This window comes from Haliaeetus albicilla, chromosome W, assembly GCF_947461875.1.
Source record: "Haliaeetus albicilla chromosome W, bHalAlb1.1, whole genome shotgun sequence".
Classification (NCBI taxonomy): Eukaryota; Metazoa; Chordata; class Aves; order Accipitriformes; family Accipitridae; genus Haliaeetus; species Haliaeetus albicilla.
Genome location: NC_091515.1, coordinates 35,627,234 through 35,651,395, shown reverse-complemented (window position 1 = coordinate 35,651,395; position 24,162 = coordinate 35,627,234). Strand labels below are relative to the sequence as shown.

The following is a 24,162-nucleotide window of genomic DNA, read 5'->3' as shown; positions in this document are numbered from 1 at the left end:
TAGCTGGCACTTAGTCCTTGCAGCATACATACAGATGGGGTAGACAGAGAGATAGCTAAGAAAGGACTTAAGAAAATAGTACAGACTGAGGTGATCATGTTATCCCACAAACGGGGTTTGTTTACCCGGTGTGCAAGCCAATAACACACAGAGTTGAGGTATTTTCAAATTAATTTCATTGATGCACATGAATGAGTGCCTGTCTCAAGACAGCACAACCTTGTCTCAAAAATTCTCACATTTATACACTTAACTAATACATATTTGTTGTTATTTTCCTTAATGATTAGTTCTTTCTTCTTTGCCCCTCATGTAAATTAGTGCGCAGACTCTGTCTTCTTCCTCCATTGTCCTCTTTTGAGTAGGTGGTATCATTTGAGTAGGTGGTCAATGAGTCAGTGGTCGTGATCGCCCCCTGTAGGAATTACCTTTTGCCTATTTCTTCCCTAATCTTGGCAGTTCCAACTGGTTCTTTGAGGTTTGTTGATCGGACCACAATCCATTACCTTTTCTGACATAAACATAAAGCCCCATTGTCTAGTAGTTAGTTCCTAAACCCTAAATCATGTCTAGTTATTGTTTCCCTATTTTAAATATTAACTGATGGGGGCTGTACACAGGACTTTAGCAGCTCCCTGGTTATTTCAATCATTCAGGCACAGGGCTCATCAGACAAGTGCACTGACCAGCCATGGTTTACATGTGACTGGCCCTTTTATATCCCCTCCTCTCTATTTCCCCCCTTTGTTCTTCCCCTTCCCCTAAAAAATTCCTTAATAAGATTTGCATAGTCCCACAGGACCGCCTCAAATATCCCATCAGTCAGTGACTGAAGACTTCTTTTGGTCTTTGGCATTGTCTCTTATCCCTTGTCTATCAGGTTTGTGTCTCTGTGTGATCTTTATCGCTTCCCACTTTACTTATTATCTGCTTTTGCATTGAAAAGGTTCTTGTTTGGATAACCTTAATAAAATAGATGCTCTCATGTTCCACATACCCTTACACCACCCACCCCACCCCCTTTTTGAAAAGCAAACATGATCTAATGGTGGATAAGCAGGATCTTACTAAGAGAAAGTTAATGTCTTTTTTTAGATGAGAAAAAAAAATCTCCTTTTAAAGGTTACTCCTTCCACATGTCAAACTATATTACTTACTAGTAAGTGAATTTTTTGGGGGTGCAGTATCCTCACAAAACCACATTACTGAAGTTGGAGATTACTGGAAGTTAGGTTATAGCACAGATTCCCTCCTAACCCTATGAGCAACCTGTCAGAGACCCACTAAATCAGTTCCTACTTATGCATTCAGACTGTAGGACTACAGCAAAGGAGAGATAAGGCAAGTGAAGTCAACCTGGGGAGGACTTCTTCAGAGGACTTCTAGCCCTCTTAAGTGTCGTGGTTTAACCCCAGCCAGCAACTAAGCACCACGCAGCCGCTCACTCACTCCCCACCATCCAGTGGGATGGGGGAGAAAATCAGGAAAAGAAGTAAAACTCCTGGGTTGAGATAAGAACGGTTTAATAGAATAGAAAAGAAGAAACTAATAATGATAATGATAACACTAATAAAATGACAACAGCAATAATAAAAGGATTGGAATGTACAAATGATGCGCAGGGCAATTGCTCACCACCCGCCGACCGACACCCAGCCAGTCCCTGAGCGGCGATTCCCTGCCCCCACTTCCCAGTTCCTATACTAGATGGGATGTCACATGGTATGGAATACACCGTTGGCCAGTTTGGGTCAGCTGCCCTGGCTGTGTCCTGTGCCAACTTCTTGTGCCCCTCCAGCTTTCTCGCTGACTGGGCATGAGAAGCTGAAAAATCCTTGACTGTAGTCTAAACACTACTAAGCAACAACTGAAAACATCAGTGTTATCAACATTCTTCACATACTGAACTCAAAACATAGCACTGTACCAGCTACTAGGAAGACAGTTAACTCTATCCCAGCTGAAACCAGGACATTAAGGAACTTACTTTTTAATCAACAAAAATTGCTATTGCAAACTCTATAAAAGAAAAAGTAACCATAGCATCATCTTTGCTATGGCATGTGCTCCAATATCAGTTAAATATCACTAGTGACCTCCTAAGGTCTCTTATGCAGAATATATGCATGCAATAAATGTCTCAGCTGAAATGCGCATACAGACACAAGCAGTGCACCTTTTGCACTTGTCAACACAAGGATGCCCAGGCCATCCTGGCACAGTGTGGAGAGTAGAGTGCTCTGTGCAATCCACCTTTAGGGGCCTCCCTGAGGAGCCTAGACCCCTATAATTTCCCTGCAGAGCTGAAATCCACCAGCGCTCAGAGACTGCCTGGGGACAGGATGTTGGTGCTCCGGGACACCAATCCCACAAGGGCCCCCTCAGAGCAATGCGAGTGCCTCCACAGTAGCAGGGCTTGCCTGGAACAGCAGACAAACCTATCCCCGCGACCGGGAAAAAAAAAAGAAACGGCGCATGCCCAAAGAAATGGTTTCCCAGTAAACGGAGAAAAAGACAGATTCACCCTCTGAACGAACGAGCAGACAATACCACATCCCGAGCCACCAACTCCCCTTTCCCTAAGTACCAAAAGGAGAGCGATAAGTAACCCTCTCTCTGTGGAGTACTGCAATAACTGAATTGCTAGTTTTAGCCCCGCCCTCGTTAGCGTGACGTAGTAGCAGTGACGGAGGCGGAACCAGCGGGCAGATTTTGGTAGGTCATAGTGATGTATCTGCACTGCAGCCTGGCTTGAGACGGGGTGAAACGGCGACGAGTACTGCTTTGGCTACTGATCTAGCCTATAACAGTTACCTTGGTGGCTGCAGGATCACTGTACTCCACTATGTTCAACGTGGAAAGCCTACAACGGGCCGAGCTTGGGGAGAGCCTCCTTACATGGGTGAGTGCCTGGGCCCAGCAGGCCGCCTCGCCTGGAGCAAGGTAGTCTGGCTGGAGGCATCCGTTGCTGTGCGCGTCTGTCTGCCGTCTCCGGTCTTCCTCTTCGCGGCTCTACGGGTGGCTCTGGGGTCTCTGTCCGTCACCACAGTCCCTGCGTCCCAGGACATACCCTCGCTCTCGGATGGGTTTGAGTCCTTCTGGGGTCGGCGGAGCCCCAGTGGACCTGCCCCGCCTGACCAAAGCCCCGGGGCGGGATGGGGAGTCGTAACCTCCGTACGTAGAGGTCTCCATAGCCTTAACTCTACTTCTGCCGGGAAAAACAAAGGAGCTTGTTCCCCGCGCGCGCCTGCACAGGACTAAGCAGGTTTCAGTGTGTCGGAGAGTCTGTCGCGTGCCTGGACTTGGTGGGCAAGTTGTTATCCATTGCTTTGATTGTGTGTCCCCGGCCTCTCATGTCTTGTGCCTGCCCTATTCGTGGCTGCGAAGTTCTTGTGCTGTGTTTCCTAACCGTTGTCTGCGTTCGACCTGGACTGCATGCATCAGTAGCTTCATGGTGTGCTTTTACTCACAGAACAGCCAGAACTTACCAGACATTGAACCTGCGTTTGCAGCTACTTCTGCATTTTGAAACATGGAACATACCTGTGTAACTGTAACATAATTGTGAAACTGCCATTTCATTAGCAGTTGCTGGTTTAGCTGTCTAGAATCATTGGCTTCCCAAACACACATTAAGAAAATTGCCAAGTAAATGCTATATGAAATTGTGGACATTTCTGTTTATTCTCAACAATAACTCATTTGGCTTTTAGAAACTTAGCCTCTAAAAGGTGGGAGCTGGAGTAATCTGTGAAGTTCATGAAAATTATTGGGGGTATGAAAATGATGATTTAGGTTTCTCTGTGAAAATCGAAGTGGATAAGGAAGGGACATCCAATACCTGTTAAAAGGGAGTGGGTAGCTTGGAATGTACACAAGACTGAATTTTATGGGAAGAGATGTTTATATTATGCCCTAGCTGCACCAGGGTCTCTCTTTCCTTTGCATTCCTGCTAATTCTTGTGTCTTAACCAAGGTTGTTATTTGTCCTCCTTTTTGCTCTCTATGATTTTTTTCCCTCTCCTCCCCCGCAGATGTTGGAGAAGACATGAGAGTACTGCTGAGCTTCATGAGGAAGCATACGTGTGTATGAACCCTGGGAAAGAAAAGCCAAGTGAGAGGCTTGTTTTAAGACTGGTACAAGGAAGGAAGGTTTACAAGGGGGTGCTAGAAAGAGACCTGTTGCTATGTGTTGCTAGCATCCATGTGCTCCTGCTTTAGTTGTTTTAGGTATGCTTCCCGATTCCTCCCAGTCCCAAATTGCTTCTTGGCTCTATAACTTTTCAAATAACCTACAAATTAACTCTTTCTGTGCTTCCCATCATCTGCATGCAACCAATATCCTTGTAAGCTATTGTAATTATTTATTTCTCTTGTATTGTAGTGGTCTGTTAAGAGTGATCTGATCCATTGATCCTACTTCTTATCCAGTTTTAGGTTTGATTAAAATATATTTGTATTGTTAGAGCAAAGCTGTTATATGAAAGTCTGTTTCAATAATTCTTAAAGAGATTTTAGGACTAGAAATAGTCTGACAGTTATTTAAAATATGCTGTTCAAATTTAGTTTTAAACTAATTTAAATAAAATTGCAGAAATGCTAAAAAATATTTCATAACAAAGTATTTGCTAACTAGCTAGAGGACTAACAAAATGCATAGTTAGAAGCAAAGGCTTCTTTGGGGGAGGGGAGGCTTCTCTGTACAGCTAAATATTATATGAAACAATGCTCTATATGTATTCTAAAGGACTGTTGTCTTGCTCAACTTCTGTGTGTGCTCAGGTCCAGTAGAAGTTGGGATAGTGCTGATAAAAAATGAAGTAAAATAAAATAATGGTTCTTGTTTGTGGAGGGGATGAGGACCAATATATCTAGATGAAATCTGCTTGTGAACTCTTAGGAATTTTTTTTTTTTTTTTTGCATGACACTGAAAAGTATTGGAACCAACTAGTGATTGTCCCTGCCATGTTTCAAATCTGAAGATGAGGCAATCAGTTTGTTCAGTGGTAAACTTTATTGTTACTTTTGAACTTTTTTTACAAATCTGAACCATTAAAAAAAAAATCACCTTGGGACAAGGAACAGGAAAGAATGTGAAAGTATGAAATGTTAATTCTGCTCTATGGCATTGTCCATCTGTAGGAATTATGTACTTGGACATGTGATCATTCTTAAGCAATAGTAATGTTGTGGTTTAACCCCAGCCAGCAACCAAGCACCACGCAGCCGCTCACTCACTCCCCCCCACCCAGTGGGATGGGGGAGAAAATTGGGAAAAGAAGTAAAACGCATGGGTTGAGATAAGAACGGTTTAATAGAGCAGAAAAGAAGAAACTAATAATGATAACACTAATAAAATGACAATAGTAATAATAAAAGGATTGGAATATACAAGTGATGCACAATGCAATTGCTCACCACCTGCCGACCTATGCCCAGTTAGTCCCCGAGCGGTGATCCCCCCACTCCCCCCAGTTTATATACTAGATGTGACGTCACATGGTATGGAATACCCCTTTGGCCAGTTTGGGTCACCTGCCCTGGCTGTGTCCCCTCCCAACTTCTTGTGCCCCTCCAGCTTTCTTGCTGTCTGGGCATGAGAAGCTGAAAAATCCTTGACTTTAGACTAAACATTACTTAGCAACAACTGAAAACATCAGTGTGTTATCAACATTCTTCTCATACCAAACTCAAAAACTTAGCACTGTACCAGCTACTAGGAAGACAATTAACTCTATCCCAGCTGAAACCAGGACACATATTTACATTCCTTGATTATGAAATTGCATCTGTGCAGATGGATCCTTGTCCATCTCTGTAGGAGTGGTCCAGTCTAGCATCCCATAGGCCATTTATTTACATATTCCAACTAATCTATGCCCTTTACATTTTTTTCCCTATTCTTTGCATGCTGACCTAGCTTCTTCTGGTTTTGGTTAGCAAAAATATTGGTAAATAATTCTTAAATGGCATTAGAATTAGTCAACACAGTTGTGTTTTTTAGGTGAATGTGTGATTTTTTTTTGCTATTTTAGCCATTTAAATATTTTTGTGTGAATGTGGCTTTGAAAATGGTTTAGTTCAATTAAAAAAAAAAAGTTATTCAGAATTAGCTTTTATTCTGGCCCTACCTGAATTTAAAAACTGCTTTGGCTGAGCTGGTTTTACACTTGATCAGCTGGGATGCATCTCCCCTTAAATTGCAAGACATGAAAGTTGCAAAAGAGACCTTGAGGTTTTTTTTTAGTCTCAAGCGAAATGGGTAATATAAATAAATAAAACTTTGTCTGGCTCTTCCCTCAAGTCCCATAATGATTCTTGGGAAACCGCTCATTTAGATGGCAAAAGAGCTGTTACAACTTAGCAAAGACTGGTCATCTGAGATCTATTATGCTAGAAAAATTGTTTGTTCTTAAGAACTAGTATAGCCTCCTAGATTGCTTGTAAAAGCAATTCACATCCATAACAAAGTACTTCAACTGGTTTGTCAATGTTTTGAGGAGATGAAGCTTTGCAAAGAGGTCTGAGAAACTGTTCAACCTAAACTGTGTTGCTGGCATTGATGTTGGCGACCTGAAATTGCTCCTCTGTGACAACCTGTGCTTTTGATGGATGAGAATATCCCTCAAGTCTCATATATTGCATGCCTGAGATTACTATATTTGATATCTTTAAACCAGAGCAAGCCACTTTACCTATAAATGTTTTTGGTTTTATTTTTTAACACTCCCCTCACTGTTTTGGGTTATGTTAAAGTTTATTATTTGGGTTCTGTTATAGTCTCAACCATTCTGTGATTCTATTAACATCTTCATTAATGATCTGGATGATGGGGCAGAGTGCACCCTCAGCAAGTTTGCTGATGACACAAAACTGGGAGGAGTGGCTGATATGCCAGAGGGTCGTGCTGTCATCCAGAGGGACTTCAACAGGCTGGAGAAATGGGCTGACAGGAACCTCATGAAGTTCAACAAGGGGAAGGGCAAAGCCCTGCACCTGGGGAGGAACAACCCCAGGCACCAGTACATGCTGGTGGCCACCCATCTGGAAAGCAGCTTGGCAGAAAAGGACCTGGGGGTGCTGGTGGACACCAGGTTGAACATGAGGCAGCAATGTGCCCTTGCCGCAAAGAGGGCAAAAGGTATCCTGGGCTGCATTAGGAGGAGTGTTGCTAGCAGATCGAGGGAGGTGATCCTTCCCCTCTACTCAGCACTGGTGAGGCCACACCTGGAGTCCTGTGTCCAGTTCTGGGCTTCCCAGTACAAGAGAGACATGGACATACTGGAGAGACTCCCAACAAAGGTCCACAAAGATGATTAAGGGACTGGAGCATCTCTCCTATGAGGAAAGGCTGAGATTACTGGGACTGTTTATTCTAGAGAGAAGGCTCAGGGGGGGATCTTATTGATGTATATAAATACCTGAAGGGAGGGTACAAAGAGGACAGAGCCAGGCTCTTTTCAGTGGTGCCCAGTGACAAGACAAGAGGCAATGGGCACAAATCAAAACACAGGAGGTTCCGTCTGAGAATCAGGAAACACTTTTTTATTGTGGGGATGACCGAGCACTGGAAGGGGTTGCCCAGAGAGGTTATGGAGTCTCCCTCATTGGAGATGTTCAAAAGCCATCTGGACATGGTCCTGGGCAGTCAGCCCTAGGTGGCCCTGCTTGAGCAGGGGAGTTGGACATGGTGACCTCCAGAGGTCCCTTCCAACCTCAACCATTCTATGATTCTATTATGGCATTGCTCAATTTCATTTATCTCTTGGATTTAGAGCATTGTTTTATATGTTCCTGAATAATTTTTTTTAGGGTTTTAAACACCTGAGAGAGCTTTTGTTTCCTACTTTTTCAGCAGATTGCCATGGTGCTTCTTGAGGCAGCCAGGGTAGCAGTAACTGGAGTGAAACTGAGCAAGGGACTGGAGCCCAACTACTAACATATCAGAATTGATTGTTCTAAGCCTTAGCAGTGTTTGCAGCCCACTGTCATTGCAGAATTAGTATCCTACCAAACAAAATTTCCCAAAAACCTCTTCTGAGACTACACAGTATAGGTACCCAAACAGCACTGCAACCAAAGCAGTCTAGAACAGTGTAGCTGTGGAGTAAACCTGCTGTGTTTTTAAAATTCTTTCAGCATATCTAATGGAGGTACACAGCATCTTTTCTGTTTCTGTTTAAAACTTATGACTGATCAAGGTACAGACACTGAGGTTCTTTGCTGTGGGTGTTGCATCAGGAGTGTTTTGAACCCAATTATATCTTCTGGCCATGTCTGAAGACCTTGGAGAGTTTTCATACATGCATGTGGCAGTTGCACTGTAATATGCCCATATCTGAAATAAGGATGACTGCAGGCTTTTCAGTGTGTTGTTTTTAGCATGTGTTGTTTTTTAGTATTTTTATCAAACATAGAGCTAAGGTCTAATACTGGAGAAGGTTGCTCAGCGCTTGCTATTTAATCAGCAGGATTCCTCAAAGAGGTCAATGCTGGCTGGTCTTCTGTAGCAGATTGCAATGGAGATGTCAGCAACTGTCCCTCCCCTGTCATGGTAACTGTTGTATGTTATTCTGTTGTATGTTCCCTCCATTGAGTTGTACATTACCTACTTTCCTTTTTTCCTTGTCTTGAAGGCCAAATAAAAATACTTTCTGCAGGTAGAGGAATTTAGATGCTTATTTCCTTGGTAGAGGTGTTAAAACTCTCTATGAAGTGGATATTTTGTAAATACTGTTCAAGGCCTCTCTTTTGGCTACTTCCATTTTGAAAGTATTTTAGCTCTTTATGTGGTATCAATCCTTACTATTCTATTTGACTTTCTTCCTTTTGGCTGAAAAACTTCCTCAGTGTGGTATTTGTGTCTTCTATGCAGTACCTATTCCAAACTGGAAGGATCTGCCTGCATTCATATGAGATCTAGAGGCCATCTGAGCAACTCCTGACAGAGACTTTGATCCTTCAAGAAGGGTACTTGTGAATTTTTTTTGTAAGGTCCCTTTGTGAAGTAAGTCAAAGTTGCTGGAATTCACTAGTTAAGCTATGTTTTTCCTTTCCTCTTCAGTTACTTCCTTACTTTTTATGCTATAGTACTTTTGGTCTTTGTGTGTCTCCTGCGTAGCCTATACTTTAAGCACCTGTTTTGGTTTCTTGTGAATGACAGGATTGCAGGAGACTAGCTAAGCCTCTTTGTTCTAGTCATTGATCACCAACCACAAAGTTGTAGGTTTTCATTTTTTCTTCTGAGGGTGATATCTTATCTGCACCAAGGAACTCATGAGTATTATTTGTGCCATCTAACTAAGCTTCTGACTAGTACTGTATATTCTTTGTGGAGGTCTCATTGACTGTTGGGAGCTAAGACTGTCTGGGAACTGAATTTAGATATCTAAGTTGGACAGCAAGTGTGTATTCACACTGTTTATGTTTCTGGTGTATTAGAAGATCTGGGAAATTAAAGTGTATTTTGCATATTTCAGAGTTGCAGAGCATTTAATGGGGCATAGCCTTTCCTCTGTTCTAGGGTTACATAAGATAAAGCTTTGAGGGAGATTGCCACAGGCAAGAAGGTATTCTTAGCTTTATTATGGGGAAAAGTATGAGAGGGAAGGAGCGGCAGAGAGAAACTGTTATGTACTGTGCTGCTTGGGGAGGGAGGAGGAGTCTGGAGTGAAAAAGTAAAGCTGGGCATGAGAAAGGGGGGAGGAAAGGTGTTTTAATGTTTGTCTTTGTTTCTCATGACCTGAATCTATTTTAATTGGCAACAAATTTAGTTAAATTAAATTAATTTTCCCCAATTTGAGTCTGTTTTGCCTGTGACCATAATTGGTAAGCAATCTCCTTGTCTTTATCTCAACCCACGAGCTTTCTCATCCTAGTTTCTCCCTGTGTCCTGCTGAGGAGGGGGAGTGAGTGAGTGGTTGGGTGGGCATTTGGCCCTTAGCCAAGGTTAACCCACCACAATACCTTTGGGGGAAGAGTTCTTTATTCCATCTGTCAATGAAGTTGGTGCTTTTCATCTAAGCTATACCTGCAAGAAGGTGGAGTTCTGGGCTTCAAATGACTTCTTTATTCTGCATGGGCACAACTGTTATCTGTGTTCATCTATGCTTTTTAATAATGTTTGAAATGTGTTTAAAACTGAACTACTAGCCTTTTAAGCTTTCTTCTCCAAACCCTATCCAAGAAGTTAAAGGACTTCGTTTTGCCTTATGCTGTCAAATAAAAACTATACACCTTTGCATGTCAAACATTGTTTAAATAGGGGTTAAATGGGGCGTACTTTTCTGGTGCTGTTCAGTTTTCCAGTAATCTGGTAGTCTTCATCTGCGATAACAATGGTTTTCTTCATGGGTTTGAATGCTATTCTGCCACATAAACCAATGTCTGCTTTTAGAGAATAGTTGCATTATTTTTGATAGACTAAACTTTTTTTGGATTGTTGCAGGGAAAAGCTTTTCAACTCATGATTTAAATGAAATGAGGATCAAAGTGTTTTATTGATTTATTAACAATACATGATTAAATACCAATGACTGAACTATATATTCAGAATTCATATCAATAATACAACAGATAAACCACAATATTAAACACCTACAAAATGTTAATAAACACCTACATATTTCTAAATATGCTTCTGTTGCTACTCCTAAAGTAATCACACAGGCACACACAGAGTTAACACCCCCCCCCCCCTCCTCCCCCAAGGCAGTGTAGGGTAACAAGCATACCTCCCCTTCTGGTAGTGTGGGTAACCCTACTTGCACACCCCTCACGTGGAACATGTGGGTGCCGCAGCTTTAGGTGTGCCCATGCTGCTCCCTACAATCTGCTAATGCACATGCCAGTGAGAAAGCCCCCCAAGAGGTCACCTTTGCACCCCTGAGGAGTGGACCCCTACTTGGTGCACCCTGTACTGCCAGCCCAGTAGCTGAATGCAGGCTATTCATGAGGGAAGAGGCTGCTTTGCTAGGCCTAGGTGGAGGTTGCGATGCCAGCAGGGCCACTTCTAGCAGCATCAAACCCAGTTTCACTGTTTCTCTGTTGCCATTTCTTTTTCCACATTTACAAAATTTTACTGCTTCTTTTCTACTTCTTTTTTTAAGCTGACCCCCCGGCACCGCTTCCTGTCAAGTCTCTTTTGTAATTCCCTGGTTACTGTTTAATCCAGCTGATGGTCATCATCCTCTTCATTGTTATCAGTTTGGGGCAAATGCCCTCTCAGACAGTTATGGGCATCCCATTCACACCCACCCTTACACTCACATCCCTATCTTATCAGTGGTTGTTATCCAGGCCTTGTTACCAGGAAGAGGCCTTACAGACTGCCCCACAGTGGTATTATTCTTTGGGTTATGTTGTTATCTAGATTTCCTCAAGAGCCTTGTAGAAGACTAACACTGGTTGTGGGTTTGTTTTTTGGTTTTTTTTTTGAGAATGCGTTTATACGATTATATTATTTGACATATATATTATATTATTTTGACACTGGGCAAGTAGAGATATAGGGTTTTAGAATTTGATGCTCCGAAGGGTAAACTAGTGTTTCACCTCTTGTAAACTCTGTTCTCAATATTTTGTTCTGTGATATGTTTCTGGTTTTAAAACAGTTTTTTTCTGTGGTGTTTCTGAAATTCATCACTGCTTGGTGAGGTGTGTATGTATGTGTCCTAAAAAACCTGAATGTGCATAAACAAAGTTGTAGTATATTTGCAATTAACAATATTGCCAATGATCTTTTTTTTAAAGATAATAAGAAAAGGAATTTGGACAAATTATTTCAAAGTATGATTAAGTAGATGAAAGCTCAGAAAGAAGTGTTGATTTAGGCTCAGGCTATTAAAAAATTACATATTGTATACTGTATTTTCATTTTAACATCACAGTTGCTCTATTGTTTTTTTGTTATATAAATACCCTGAAGTCATGCTAACTACTCTTGATGATTTTTATGTCTTTAATGTGCCTGGAAATGGTTTCCAGGATTAGCTGCTCCATCACCTTCCCAGGTGTTGTGGTTTAACCCCAGCCAGCAACTAAGCACCATGCAGCTACTCACTCACTTCCTCCCCACCCAGTGAGATGGGGGAGAAAATCAGGAAAAAGAAGTAAAACTCGTGGGTTGAGATAAGAACGGTTTAATAGAGCAGAAAAGAAGAAACTAATAATGATAATGATAACACTAATAAAATGACAATAGTAATAATAAAAGGATTGGAATATACAAGTGATGCACAATGCAATTGCTCACCACCTGCCGACCAATGCCCAGTTAGTCCCCGAGCGGTGATCCCCCCACTCCCCCCAGTTTATATACTAGATGTGACGTCACATGGTATGGAATACCCCTTTGGCCAGTTTGGGTCACCTGCCCTGGCTGTGTCCCCTCCCAACTTCTTGTGCCCCTCCAGCCTTCTTGCTGTCTGGGCACGAGAAGCTGAAAAATCCTTGACTTTAGACTAAACATTACTTAGCAACAACTGAAAACATCAGTGTGTTATCAACATTCTTCTCATACTGAACTCAAAACATAGCACTGTACCATCTACCAGGAAGACAATTAACTCTATCCCAGCTGAAACCAGGACACTGGGGATGGAGGAACGGCTGAGCAGCCCATAGTTCCCTGGGTCCTCCTTCCTGCCCTTCTTGAAGACAGGAGTGACATTTGCTTTCCTCCAGTCCTCAGGCACCTCTCCCAGTCACCATGATCGATCAAAGATTTCTGAGAGTGGCCTTGCAATGACATCTGCCAGCTCTCTCAGCACTCATGGGTGCATCCCATCAGGCCCCAGGTCATCACGTATACATGATCCTTGACATTCTCTTTCCATGCTTCTGAATTAGCAGTGCTTGCATCTTGTATCTTAACCTCCATCTACAGACCAGAAACTCTTCTGTATACAGCCCTTAATGTCTGTTATGGTAATAATTGAGTGTTTCAAAATATTTGGAAAACTGGCAGTGTAAAGACCTGATAGTACTCAAAGAATTATGCTCTTTTCCATCTCATATTATAGAGGAGTTAGGTTTGGAGTACGTCTCTCTGGAACATGTAGGAGCTCTGAGTGATCAATGTTGTGTTGTTTTGTTTTTATTTTTTATTTTGGTTATTTTTGAACCAGTTCGCTTATGTACATTGTGTTGAGAAAGTGGGATTTTCAGAATGCTTAAATGGGAGAAGAGAAGTCTCATTGACTTCCAACTTTTTTCAGTGTGTTAAAAAATGCTTTCAGAAATCCCTTTGTTAGAAATATGCTATAGTTGAGTGTAGTTGAGTTTGCAATGGTTTTGGTTGCAAAAATAAAGCTATTAAGCAATGTCTCCAGTTTGTTTTACTGATTGCCATTCAATCTAAAACTTTCTACCTCTCTACTCATACAATAAATGTGTACATTTTTTTTCTAAGTAACAACAGCAAATAAAATAAGCACCAAAAGATTTTCAAAAGTAAAAAAAGAAAATAACTTCTTTTTTTTCCCCTTCCTCTTCAGATCCAGACATTTAACATTGAAACACCATGCCAGACTGTGGAGGACTTAACGAATGGGGTTGTGATGGCTCAGGTGCTCCAAAAGATGTAAGAACAAATTTGTTTTGTGATTTTTGGTGCATAAGTTTAGCACTTGTACATTTGTCTGAATTTGAGTATATTTTCTTATTTCAAATTGGGCCAGTATTTAATAAGTACTCAACTAAACTATGTTTAGCCAGTGCTTTTAATCTGGAATATGGGTACTACTTTTTTCTCCAACTTTTAGATAATTATTTTAACAGCAGTTAATATAAGCCTAAAAAAATAGTACTTGGACAAAGTGTTTATCTAGTGCTAATTTTATTGAAAAGTAAATTGGGTTAAAACTGAGCAGATATGTTCACAAAACTTAAATTTCATCTTAAACATTTGAAGCCAGTGCAAGGTAAGTTATTAGCTTGGGGCAGTGTTTGAAGTTATAGTACACTGTATCACATGTTAGAATTGCAGTAGATAGAAAAGATGAAGCTGTTAAAATTTTCTGTGTTACTGCTTATACTTTTGCTATCATTTTTATGAGTGTTAAAGGGGAGTGCAAATACTGAACAGGCATCAAAAATAACTCTGAAACTGGAGTTAGTCTTTCCAGGTCATGTCTTAGTTGTATTAGCAGGGCAGCATGGGGAATCTGGATCAAACAATAAAACTTCTGTGAGAAGGGAGCAAGGCAAAAAACAGGATCACAACCCTGGACTTCGGGAGAGCAGATTTTGACCTCTTCGGGGATCTGCTTGGAAGAATCCCATGGAATAAGACCCTGGAGAGAAGAGGGGTCTAGGAGAGCTCGTTGATTTTTTTTCAAGAATCACCTCCTCCAAGCTCAAGAATGGTCCATCCCAATGAGCACGAAATCAAGGAACGGTGGCAGGAGGCCTGCATGGATGAACAAGGAGCTCCTGACTAAACTCAAGCATAAGAAGTGGTAGCAGGGAAAGGAGGCCCAGGAGGAATACAGAGTCACTGTTTGAGTGTTCAGGGATGGGGTTAGGAAAGCCAAAGCCCACCTGGAGTTGAATCTGGCAAGCCACGTGAAGGGTAACAAGAAAGGATTCTACAAGTACAGGAACAGCAAAAGGAAGTCTAGGGAAAACATGGACCCACTGCTGAATGGGGTAGGGGACTTGATGACAAATGGCATGGAAAAGGCTGAGGTACTCAATGCTGCCTTCACCTCAGTCTTTCCTAGTGTCGTGGTTTAACCCCAGACAGCAACTAAGCACCATGCAGCCGTTCACTCACTTCCCCCCCACCCAGTGGGATGGGGGAGAAAATCGGGAAAAAGAAGTAAAACTCATGGGTTGAGATAAGAACGGTTTAATAGAGCAGAAGAAACTAATAATGATAATGATAACACTAATAAAATGACAATAGTAATAATAAAAGGATTGGAATATACAAGTGATGCACAATGCAATTGCTCACCACCTGCCGACCGATGCCCAGTTAGTCCCCGAGCGGTGATCCCCCCACTCCCCCCAGTTTATATACTAGATGTGACATCACATGGTATGGAATACCCTGTTGGCCACTTTGGGTCAGCTGCCCTGGCTGTGTCCCCTCCCAACTTCTTGTGCCCCTCCAGCCTTCTTGCTGGCTGGGCTTGAGAAGCTGAAAAATCCTTGACTTTAGACTAAACATTACTTAGCAACAACTGAAAACATCAGTGTGTTATCAACATTCTTCTCATACCAAACTCAAAAACTTAGCACTGTACCAGCTACTAGGAAGACAATTAACTCTATCCCAGCTGAAACCAGGACGCCTGGCAAGACCAGCCTTCAGGAATCACAGCTACTGAAACCAGAGGGAAAGTCTGGAGCAAAGACGACTTGTCCTCGGTGGAGGAGGATTAGGTTATAGAACATTTAAACAAGTTGAATGCACAGAAGTCCATGGGACCTGAAGGGATGCATGCATGAGTGCTAATGAAGCTGGCCGATGTCATTGTGAGGCCACTCCTGATTGGTCTTTGAAAGGTTGTGGTGATTGGGAGAAGTTCCTGAGGACTGGAGGAAAGCAAATGTCACCCCTGCCTTCAAGAAGGGAGACCCAGGGAACTACAGGCCAATTAACCTCACCTTGATCCCTGGGAAGGTGCTGGAGTAGCTAATCCTGGAAACCATTTCCAGACACAGACAAGAAGGATTGAAAAAGAGGGAGCCAGACTCTTCTCAGTGATGCCCACTGACAGGAGATGAGGCAATGGGCACAAATTGAAATGCAGAAATTGGAATATAGGAAATTCTATTTAAAGATTAGAAAATACCTTTTTATTGTGAGGGTGCTTTGAACATTGGAACTGGTTGCCTAGAGAGCTTCCCTTGCTGTAGCTGCCCCTGCTTTGAGCGTGATTTTGAGGGGCCTCTTCCAAGCTTAACTATTCTATGATTCTATAAGCTGAATGGCTTTGTTTTGATAATGTAATTTTAGTGGTATGCAAGGACATTACATTCTTAGATTAAAGGAAAGGGGAAATCACTATTATGCTGGATAATAGTAAACTTTGATTAAAAACAGCATGCCAGTATAGTCTAGGATGTTTCTGTATACTGTCTGAATTTGAGAATGAAATGTTTTGAAATGCTTATGTTCAAGTGTATTAGCTGTCTAACTGTGACACTGTGCACAGTGTTTTGGCTTCTGGGGGACTATAGATAAGCATAGTAGTTAATAAGTAGTTAATATATATCTAGAACTACCTGTTTTCAGAGAGAGGTTTTTTTAACCTTTCATTAGAAGAAGTTTCAGGTGAGAGAGAAATGTATCTGTTGTAGGAAACTCAAATAAGTCCAATAGCTTAGTAGTGGAAAAAAGATGGATTTTTTTAATCGACGTTCTGAAGAAACAGTTATTTTACTGAAAGAACAAATACAGTCATCAGGAGATTTCTCACATAAGTTCTCCTGTGAAGAAAGTGAAGCATCAATTATTTATAAAAATAATAAATGCTGTCCTCTGTATACTTTGCTTTAAGGGAATCTTTGCAATTGCAAATAATGTCAGCAGTCCTGGCTGCTTTAGAATTAGTGAAAAATCTTCAAGTACTTTGTGTTGACATAAAAGATGACAAAAGATAGAAATGGTAGTTATAATCCAACATTTAAAATAGCATATTCTTAAGTTTTCTGAAATGTGACTATCAGTGTTACAAGTCTAATAAGAAATTGGATGCTGTTTCTTTCTTCAAGATTGTAAAATTCTTCCTCTCTTACCTGCTAAAGTAGAAAAGAAGTTTATCACACAGATGGTAAGCAAGTTTAGTAAATTCTATAAGAAGTCAAGATTTTTATCAAAATTATCTGTAAATTATTTGTTGGAGCACTTGGTAGAGAAAAACGTGATTGTGGCCTATTGAGTTTGGATGTTCATCGGTCATCAACTTGTACAGTTTTCCTCATAGAGTGCAATTCCCATTTATTTCATGACATGTCAGCAATTGATAAGTGTCATTGTTTTTCTGTTAGCTTTTTTAAACTGACTAGTTCAATGACTGGTCAGAATTGGGATCTAAAAAAAATACTATGCCTGGATTGTATACCAAAATAAAGCTTGAATAACAGACCTCAGTAATCTTACTGATAGCATTTTTAACTTTTAACCTGTTACTGGTGACTTGGGATGCTGTGCCCCCCTCCAAGTAAGCAAGGAAATCTACTCTGAAATACTGTTTTCAACTGTGATTTCAAGTGATTTCTTAAAAAGAAAAGTATGTACCATGTGAATATTGTGGTTTTGTAGTAGCACTTGAATTTTATTTTTCCCTTAGCAATTGTCACATTGATATTGAATGTTAGCTTGACTTTGTCAGTGTATCCAGAGAAGTTTAAGTAAAGATCAGCTAAGCAATTGCAAGTCTTCTGCTGTCTCATGCAATAAATTGAGCCTAACAAAATAACTCTTTGGCAATCTTAACCAATGTCAACTCTAATACACAACCATACAAAGTGGTAAATCTGTAATGAAGATATTGATTAATAACAATAACCTGGACTGTATTTCTATTGAGAAAAGCTTTGGAGCAAAGGAATTGCAGCAACGAGTTGATATTAGAATTCTAAAACAATGATAAGGTATGCATGATTTCTAAGGAAAAATATGATTGCTTCTCTTTTTGTAGCAGTAGTGGATACCTCCAGTGGATCATTGATGTAGCTATCAAGGGTAGCAAAACCAGTAGACAGCTGTGTCTCTGACTGTGAAAGGTGGGCACATAGATGTGGTCACTATGTTTGGTCTAAATAGTTGGTTTAAAAAACTGATAGGGAGCCAATAGACAAAGCCATTGCAGAGATGTCGTGGTTTCAGTCCAGCCGGTAACAAAGCACCACGCAGCCACTCGCTCATTCCCCCTGCCCCGGCCGCGGTGGGATGAGGAGAAAATATAAAGAAAGGCTTGTGGGTCGAGACAAGGACAGGGAGGGGTCACTCCCCACTTATGGTCACGGGCAAAAGACAGGCTCAACTTGGGGAAGAAACAAAATCAATTTAATTTACTACAAATCAAATCAAAACAAGGATATTAGGAAGTAAAACCAAACCTTAGAACACCTTCCCCCCACCCCTCCCTCCTTCCTGGCTCAACTCCACTCCCGGTTCTCTCTACCTCCTCCCCCCAGAAGCGCAGGGGAACAGGGGATGGGGTCAGCTCGCCACACATTGTCTCTGTAGCTCCTTCCTCCTCGGGGGGAGGGCTCCTCACTCATCCCCTGCTCCACCGTGGGGTCCCTCCCACAGGAGACAGTCCTTCACGAACGTCTCCAACATTAGTCCTTTCCACAGGCTGCAGTTCCTCACGAACTTCCCTGGTGTGGGTCCTTTCCGCGGGCCGATCTTCAGTCACACACTGCTCCAGCGCGGGCTTTCCCATGGAGTCACGGCCATCTTCAGGGGCCTCCGCTCCACCGTTCACCTCCATGGGCTGCAGGGGGACAGCCTGCCGTCTCACCACGGGCTGCAGTGATACTGAAATTCACAGCCTGTAAAGGAATACTCTCTAAGACTTGTTTTGGAGTTTTAGAAAGCAGGCATTCTTTATTGCAGCACTGGATGCACGGGGGATAATTCTACCTAGCGTGCATGCCACAGCTTCAGCAAAAACAGGTTATATGGAGTAACTAATTACATATTAATCAGATTAGTATACATATACATAAAAATTATTGTAACTGATTATCATAGTACTGCTCACATCCGATCATGCGCAATGGTTTTTCATTTGACTTGAAGAGCTGCTTTTGCGACCACCGACCCATTTGAAATTCTGTTGGCTGACCTTCAAGTCTTTGTTTGTCATCCTTGTTCTTTGATCTTGGAGCTTAATATGGTTTCAGTCACATATGGTCAGTTTCAATATTATTCTTATCTAATGTACAGGAACATCCAGTCATAAGAGCAAAGAATGCAAAATTTATGAGTAACTACCTCTACTAGTGAATTACTTGGCTACACTTTTACCTATTGTTTCAATCACAGTGTTAGTATAAGATTTTTAATAATTATTTACCAAATCTCACTTTTACAGTCACCTAGCAGCAAACCAGTTTCCACGGCTGGTACAAAATATTAAAACCATCAAAATACTTAGACATACCATACAGAATGTATGGACATATGCTATCAGCAGGGGCATCAATCTCCTCAGGCACCCCTCCTCCCCCTCTTTCTTCACTGACCTCGGTATCTGCATAGGCGTTCTTCTCACATTCCAATCCCCCTACTCCCTGCAGGTTCCCCTTCTTAAATATGTTATCCCAGAGATGCTACCACTGTCACTGATTGGGTCAGCCTGGGCTAGAGGTGGGTCCAACTTGGAGCCAGGGGAGCTTCTAGCAGCTTCTCACAGGAGCCACCCCTGCAGCCCCCTCCCCCGCTACCAAAAAAAACCCACCACACAAACCCATAACAAGAGAATACAAAGAGAAAGTATTCATTACTATTAATAATTTGAAAAACAAATTTGAAATTAGTTAAGTTCTCCATTTTGCTACTTCAATTCAAACAAGTACTACAGAAAGGATACTTATTTAAGTAAGGCAAGAGTGTTCAGGCAAATAAAAGGAGTTAGAATAGAACAGTGTCCTTGTCTGCTCCAGCACTTTGTAAACTTATGCTTCGTTCCCACCTAACGGCTGGATTGCTCACATGCCCTCGCCCAGCCAAGAAATCCTCAACAAACCGCTCCATAATGTTCCCCGTATTGAGGTCAGGCTGACAGGCCTGTAGTTCCCTGGATCCTCCCTCTGACCCTTCTTGTAAATGGGCATCACATTGGCAAGCCTGCAGTCGTCTGGGACCTCCCCTGTTGACCAGGACTGCTGATAAATAATGGAGAGTGGCTTGGCAAGCTCCTCCGCCAGCTCCCTCAGTACTCTCGGATGGATCCCATCTGGTGCCATAGACTTGTGAGTGTCCAGGTGGTGTAGCAGGTCACTCACTATTTCCTCCTGTATTATGGGGGGTATATTCTGCTCTCCGTCTCTGCCTTCCAGCTCAGGGGGCTGAGTACCCTGAGGATAACTGGTCTCACTATTAAAGACTGAGGCAAAGAAGGCATTAAGTATCTCAGCCTTTTCCTCATCTCTGGTGGCAATGATGTAGACTTCACTTGAACCTTCAAATGTGAAGGCTACCATTCCCTCTGATTAAAACAGGGAAGAAATGCAGTAAAATTAACATGCCTGTATACCATCAAAACTGTTGATTGTTCTAGGGAATGCAATACTTTAAAAGGAAAGAGTAAAGTTTGGAGACAAAGCAAAATGCTTATGGATTGGATATGAATGGGCTGTCTGGCTATAAATGTGGAGCTTGTGATGTTTCTAGCAGATAGAAGTGCTATAGATTATTACCTGGATAAGTTATCTTTTTCTTCATGGTGTGGTTTTTTGTTTTTTTCTTTACTGTAATGTTATTAATTCGTGTCAGTATTTCTTACCCATCTGTTGGTATCAGTGGAATAGAATAATTCTGTTTTATACAGCAGAGTACTAACTTTTCTTCTTTCTTTCATCTCTGGAGACTGTTTAGTATCTAGATATCTTTGGTTACTTACTTTCTTTATCAACTCCACTGGACTTGGTAGATATACAAGATGGCATATATTTTCATTTGTGTCATCTACTTATCTACTAAAAAATCTTATTTACATAAAATTTACATATTCTTAGTCAATTAATGACTAAGTGTTATACAGTGTAGCATAGCTTGTGTGTGTTAATATGTGCAGAATATAAAAGCAGGACTCTTATATCCCCAGTGGAGGGATATATTTTGGGGGTTTGGGGGGATTGGTTGGGTAACTTCCCTTTTTTTTGCCACACATTACACTCAGTCCCTCCCAATCCCTTTGGCGAGGCAACAGGCAGCACAGGAAGTTGGGGTCAGTGCATACTTGTTTGTTTTTGCTGCTCATTTCTTCTTACTTACTCATTTCCTTTGCTCCAGAGTGAGTATTCTACAGGCTACAGGCCACAGTCCCTTTTGGGGTGTCCCTGCTCCGGTGTGACTTATTCATGGGCTGCGATCCTCTCAGAGGTACCTCCTTCAGCATGGAGCACCTCCTTCCAAGAGTGCATCTCTAGCCATGTCCTCAACAATGTCCTCTTCCATGTGTCTCCTCTGTTTCACTTCTCCAAATGCATCTCTTCACTTTTCCCCTCATGTGTCCCCTTATGTGTGTCTTCCTGTGTCTCCTCTCATGTCTCCTTTTTGTGCCTCCTCACATCTACATCTTCCCTTTTGTGTCTCCTTTAGTGCATCCTCACATGCCATCTCCTGCCTCTAGTAGCTGCTGCTCTTTCTTAAATATGTTTGAGCAGAGGTGCCATGTGCTCCTCTGACTGGTTGAAGTTTTGGCACAAGGTAGGTTGTTCACATCCATTTCAGAGCTGGCTGGAACTAGCTGTGATTGGCACAGGGCAGTTCATGGCTTCTTCCCACACAGAGCACCCCTGCAGTCCCCTGCTACCCAAACCCTACCAATTATGCCCAATACACCATTTTTTAATGCTTCTATGCTAAGTTTTTGATTGTTGATTTGGTCCCTTGGTTTGATTATAAAGAAAAAGCATTTTTGTCCTGGTTTCAGCTGGGATACAATTAATTATCTTTCTAGTAGCTGGTATAGTGTTATGTTTTGGATTTAGTATGAGAAGAATGTTGATAACACACTGATGTTTTCAGTTGTTGCTAAGTAGTGTTTAGACTAAGTCAAGGATTTTTCTGCTTCTCATCCCCAGCCAGCAAGAAGGCTGGAGGGGCACAGGAAGTTGGGAGGGGACACAGCCAGGACAGCTGGCCCAAAGTGGCCAAAGGGGTATTCCATACCATGTGACATCATGCCCAGTATATAAACTGGGGGGAGTTGGCCTGGGGGGATCGCTGCTCGGGACCTAACTGGGCATCGGTCGGTGAGTGGTGAGCAACTGCATTGTGCATCACTTGTTTTGTATATTCCAATCCTTTTATTACTATTATTGTCATTTTATTAGTGTTATCATTATCATTATTAGTTTCTTCCTTTCTGTTCTATTAAACTTTTCTTATCTTAACCCATGAGTTTTACTTTTTGTTTTCTCCCTCAATTCTCTCCCCCATCCCACTGGGTGGGGGGAAGTGAGCGAGCGGCTGCATGGTGCTTAGTTGCTGCCTGGGGTTAAACCACGACAGATGTTAATTCTCATGATCTGAACTTTAGAACTTTTGAGAAGAGAACAGAAATTTTTACAGTTGCATTAGGAACAATACTGAGGCGACTTCCCAACAGCAGAAGAAAGTATGATTGTTTTAGACTTGCTTGGTGATTACCCTCTTACAGCTCTCTTTCAGAGATTTTCTGGCATCGTACTTTCTCTAGATGTTTCTAGCTATTATTTAATCTGGCATTGAGGTGCTGTAAAGAGAATTGTTGTTGGCACTTTTCTGACTATTGTTTTGTGTGAATTACTTTGAATAGATTGTTTATCAGCTTTTAGTCCTTCTGTCCTTCATGAAGACCAGATGGGACACTCACATTTAACTTAATTGCATTTCAAAGAGCCTTCCAAAAATGAATGTCCAATGAGCTAAATAAAAGCGTAGGCAATCCATGACTTCTGTCAAGAAGAAAGTGAAGGTAGACTGTTGATCTCTGCATCAGTCATTGCTGCTGTAGCTAAGAAAAGCTTTTTAGTCACTGTTGAAATATAGGACTCCAAGGGTGAACTGAATTGGTGCTGAACCCTAAATTTTACATTTTTTCCTCAACTGATGCCTTCCTTGTTGAATATTGCATATGCAGTGTTAGCCATCCAGTTCCTCCAAGTACATGTCTCCTTGTGGGCATTTCCATGTTGTTTTCCATCTTGTTTTTCAGACTAGGTTTTTTTACAATGAAAATATAAGGCCAGGAACTGACATAATCATGGCATTGCAGCCTTGAAGCAGCTAAAAATGTTTGTGACCTACCATGGCCTTTAAGGATGATAAGACGAGACCGCTAAGAAAGTCCTCTTGGTCTTCTTTGCCAGTAAGGCACAGATAATTATGTTCACTTGGTGTCTCTCTGGAGTATAGAGCATTAAATTTAATAGTGTTTGGCAGCAACATGTGATAGTTTAAGTCCAGAAATTAGGATTACTTTTTGTGAAACCAAAGTCTGGAGATTGACTACTACATTGACTCTCAAGAGCCCTTTCAAAAAATGCCATTCTTTTTTGGACTGTAGTGACTATTTTTCATCTGAAATATGAGTCTTTCCTTATGTTGGCATATTGCTTTAATACCACTTATTTTTAATGCCTTATCTCTCTTCAGTTCTGATCATAACACTGTCCTAAATCTGTGTTGTAGAATGGAAAATATTACTTCAGTGAGCATTAGGAAATGTTACCCCTTTAGATAATCTTTTCTCTGAATTGCGGGGCAAGAGGAAGGGAGTGTTAGTTGTCATGAATAAGTAGCTCACGGAAGATGTGCAAGAGAGGAAGGAGGTTTATAGCAACAGCAATATGCTATACAAGCAATAGGTGTTCTCTTTTTCTGTGTCTATCTTGATTGCTTCATCAGAGTGCAGAAGATGGAAAATCCTTTAAAGAAAGGTAATGGCAAATCTTTTTGTGAAGAATTGCCATGAAGAAATATTTGGAAAAACTGTGATGTTTGGTAGAAAGTATAACAGATAAGTATGTTCTCAGTAGCAAATACTTAATTCCAGTGCTGCTTTTAACATTTTTGAGTGTATGAAGGCAGAATATTTGTTCATTCTCACGCTTTCCTGTTTGAGTGTTGCAGCCAGCATCTAGCAGTGGGCCCCTCACTACAGGAAAGACATTGAGTTGCTGGAGCGTGTCCAGAGAAGGGCAACCAAGTTGGCGAGGGGCCTGGAGCACAAGTCTTATGAGGAGTGGCTGAGGGAACTGGGGTTGTTGTTTAGTGTGGAGAAAAGGAGGCTGAGGGGAGACCTTATCGCCCTCTACAACTACCTGAAAGGGGGTTGTAGTGAGGTGGGTGCTGGTCTCTTCTGCCAGGTGGCTGGAGATAGGACGAGAGGAAATGGCCTCAAGTTGCGGCAAGGGAGGTTTAGGTTGGATATTAGGAAAAATTTCTTTCCTGAAAGGGTTGTCAGACATTGGAATAGGCTGCCCAG

General features: G+C 41.7%; 1 protein-coding gene across 5 annotated transcripts in view; it reads left to right on the top strand.

Annotated features, from left to right (window-relative positions):
* Window positions 1–2,687: 2,687 nt before the first annotated feature.
* Window positions 2,688–24,162, top strand: part of LOC138683426 (protein Hook homolog 3-like) — a 116,262-nt gene continuing 94,787 nt past the window's right edge. For all 5 annotated transcript variants that reach the window (XM_069775162.1, XM_069775161.1, XM_069775160.1 and 2 more), the window contains exons 1-2: window positions 2,688–2,902; window positions 13,498–13,583. In XM_069775162.1, coding sequence (XP_069631263.1) covers window positions 13,524–13,583 — 60 coding nt within the window. In that variant the 5' untranslated portion in view covers window positions 2,688–2,902; window positions 13,498–13,523. The remainder of the gene's footprint in view (window positions 2,903–13,497; window positions 13,584–24,162) is intronic.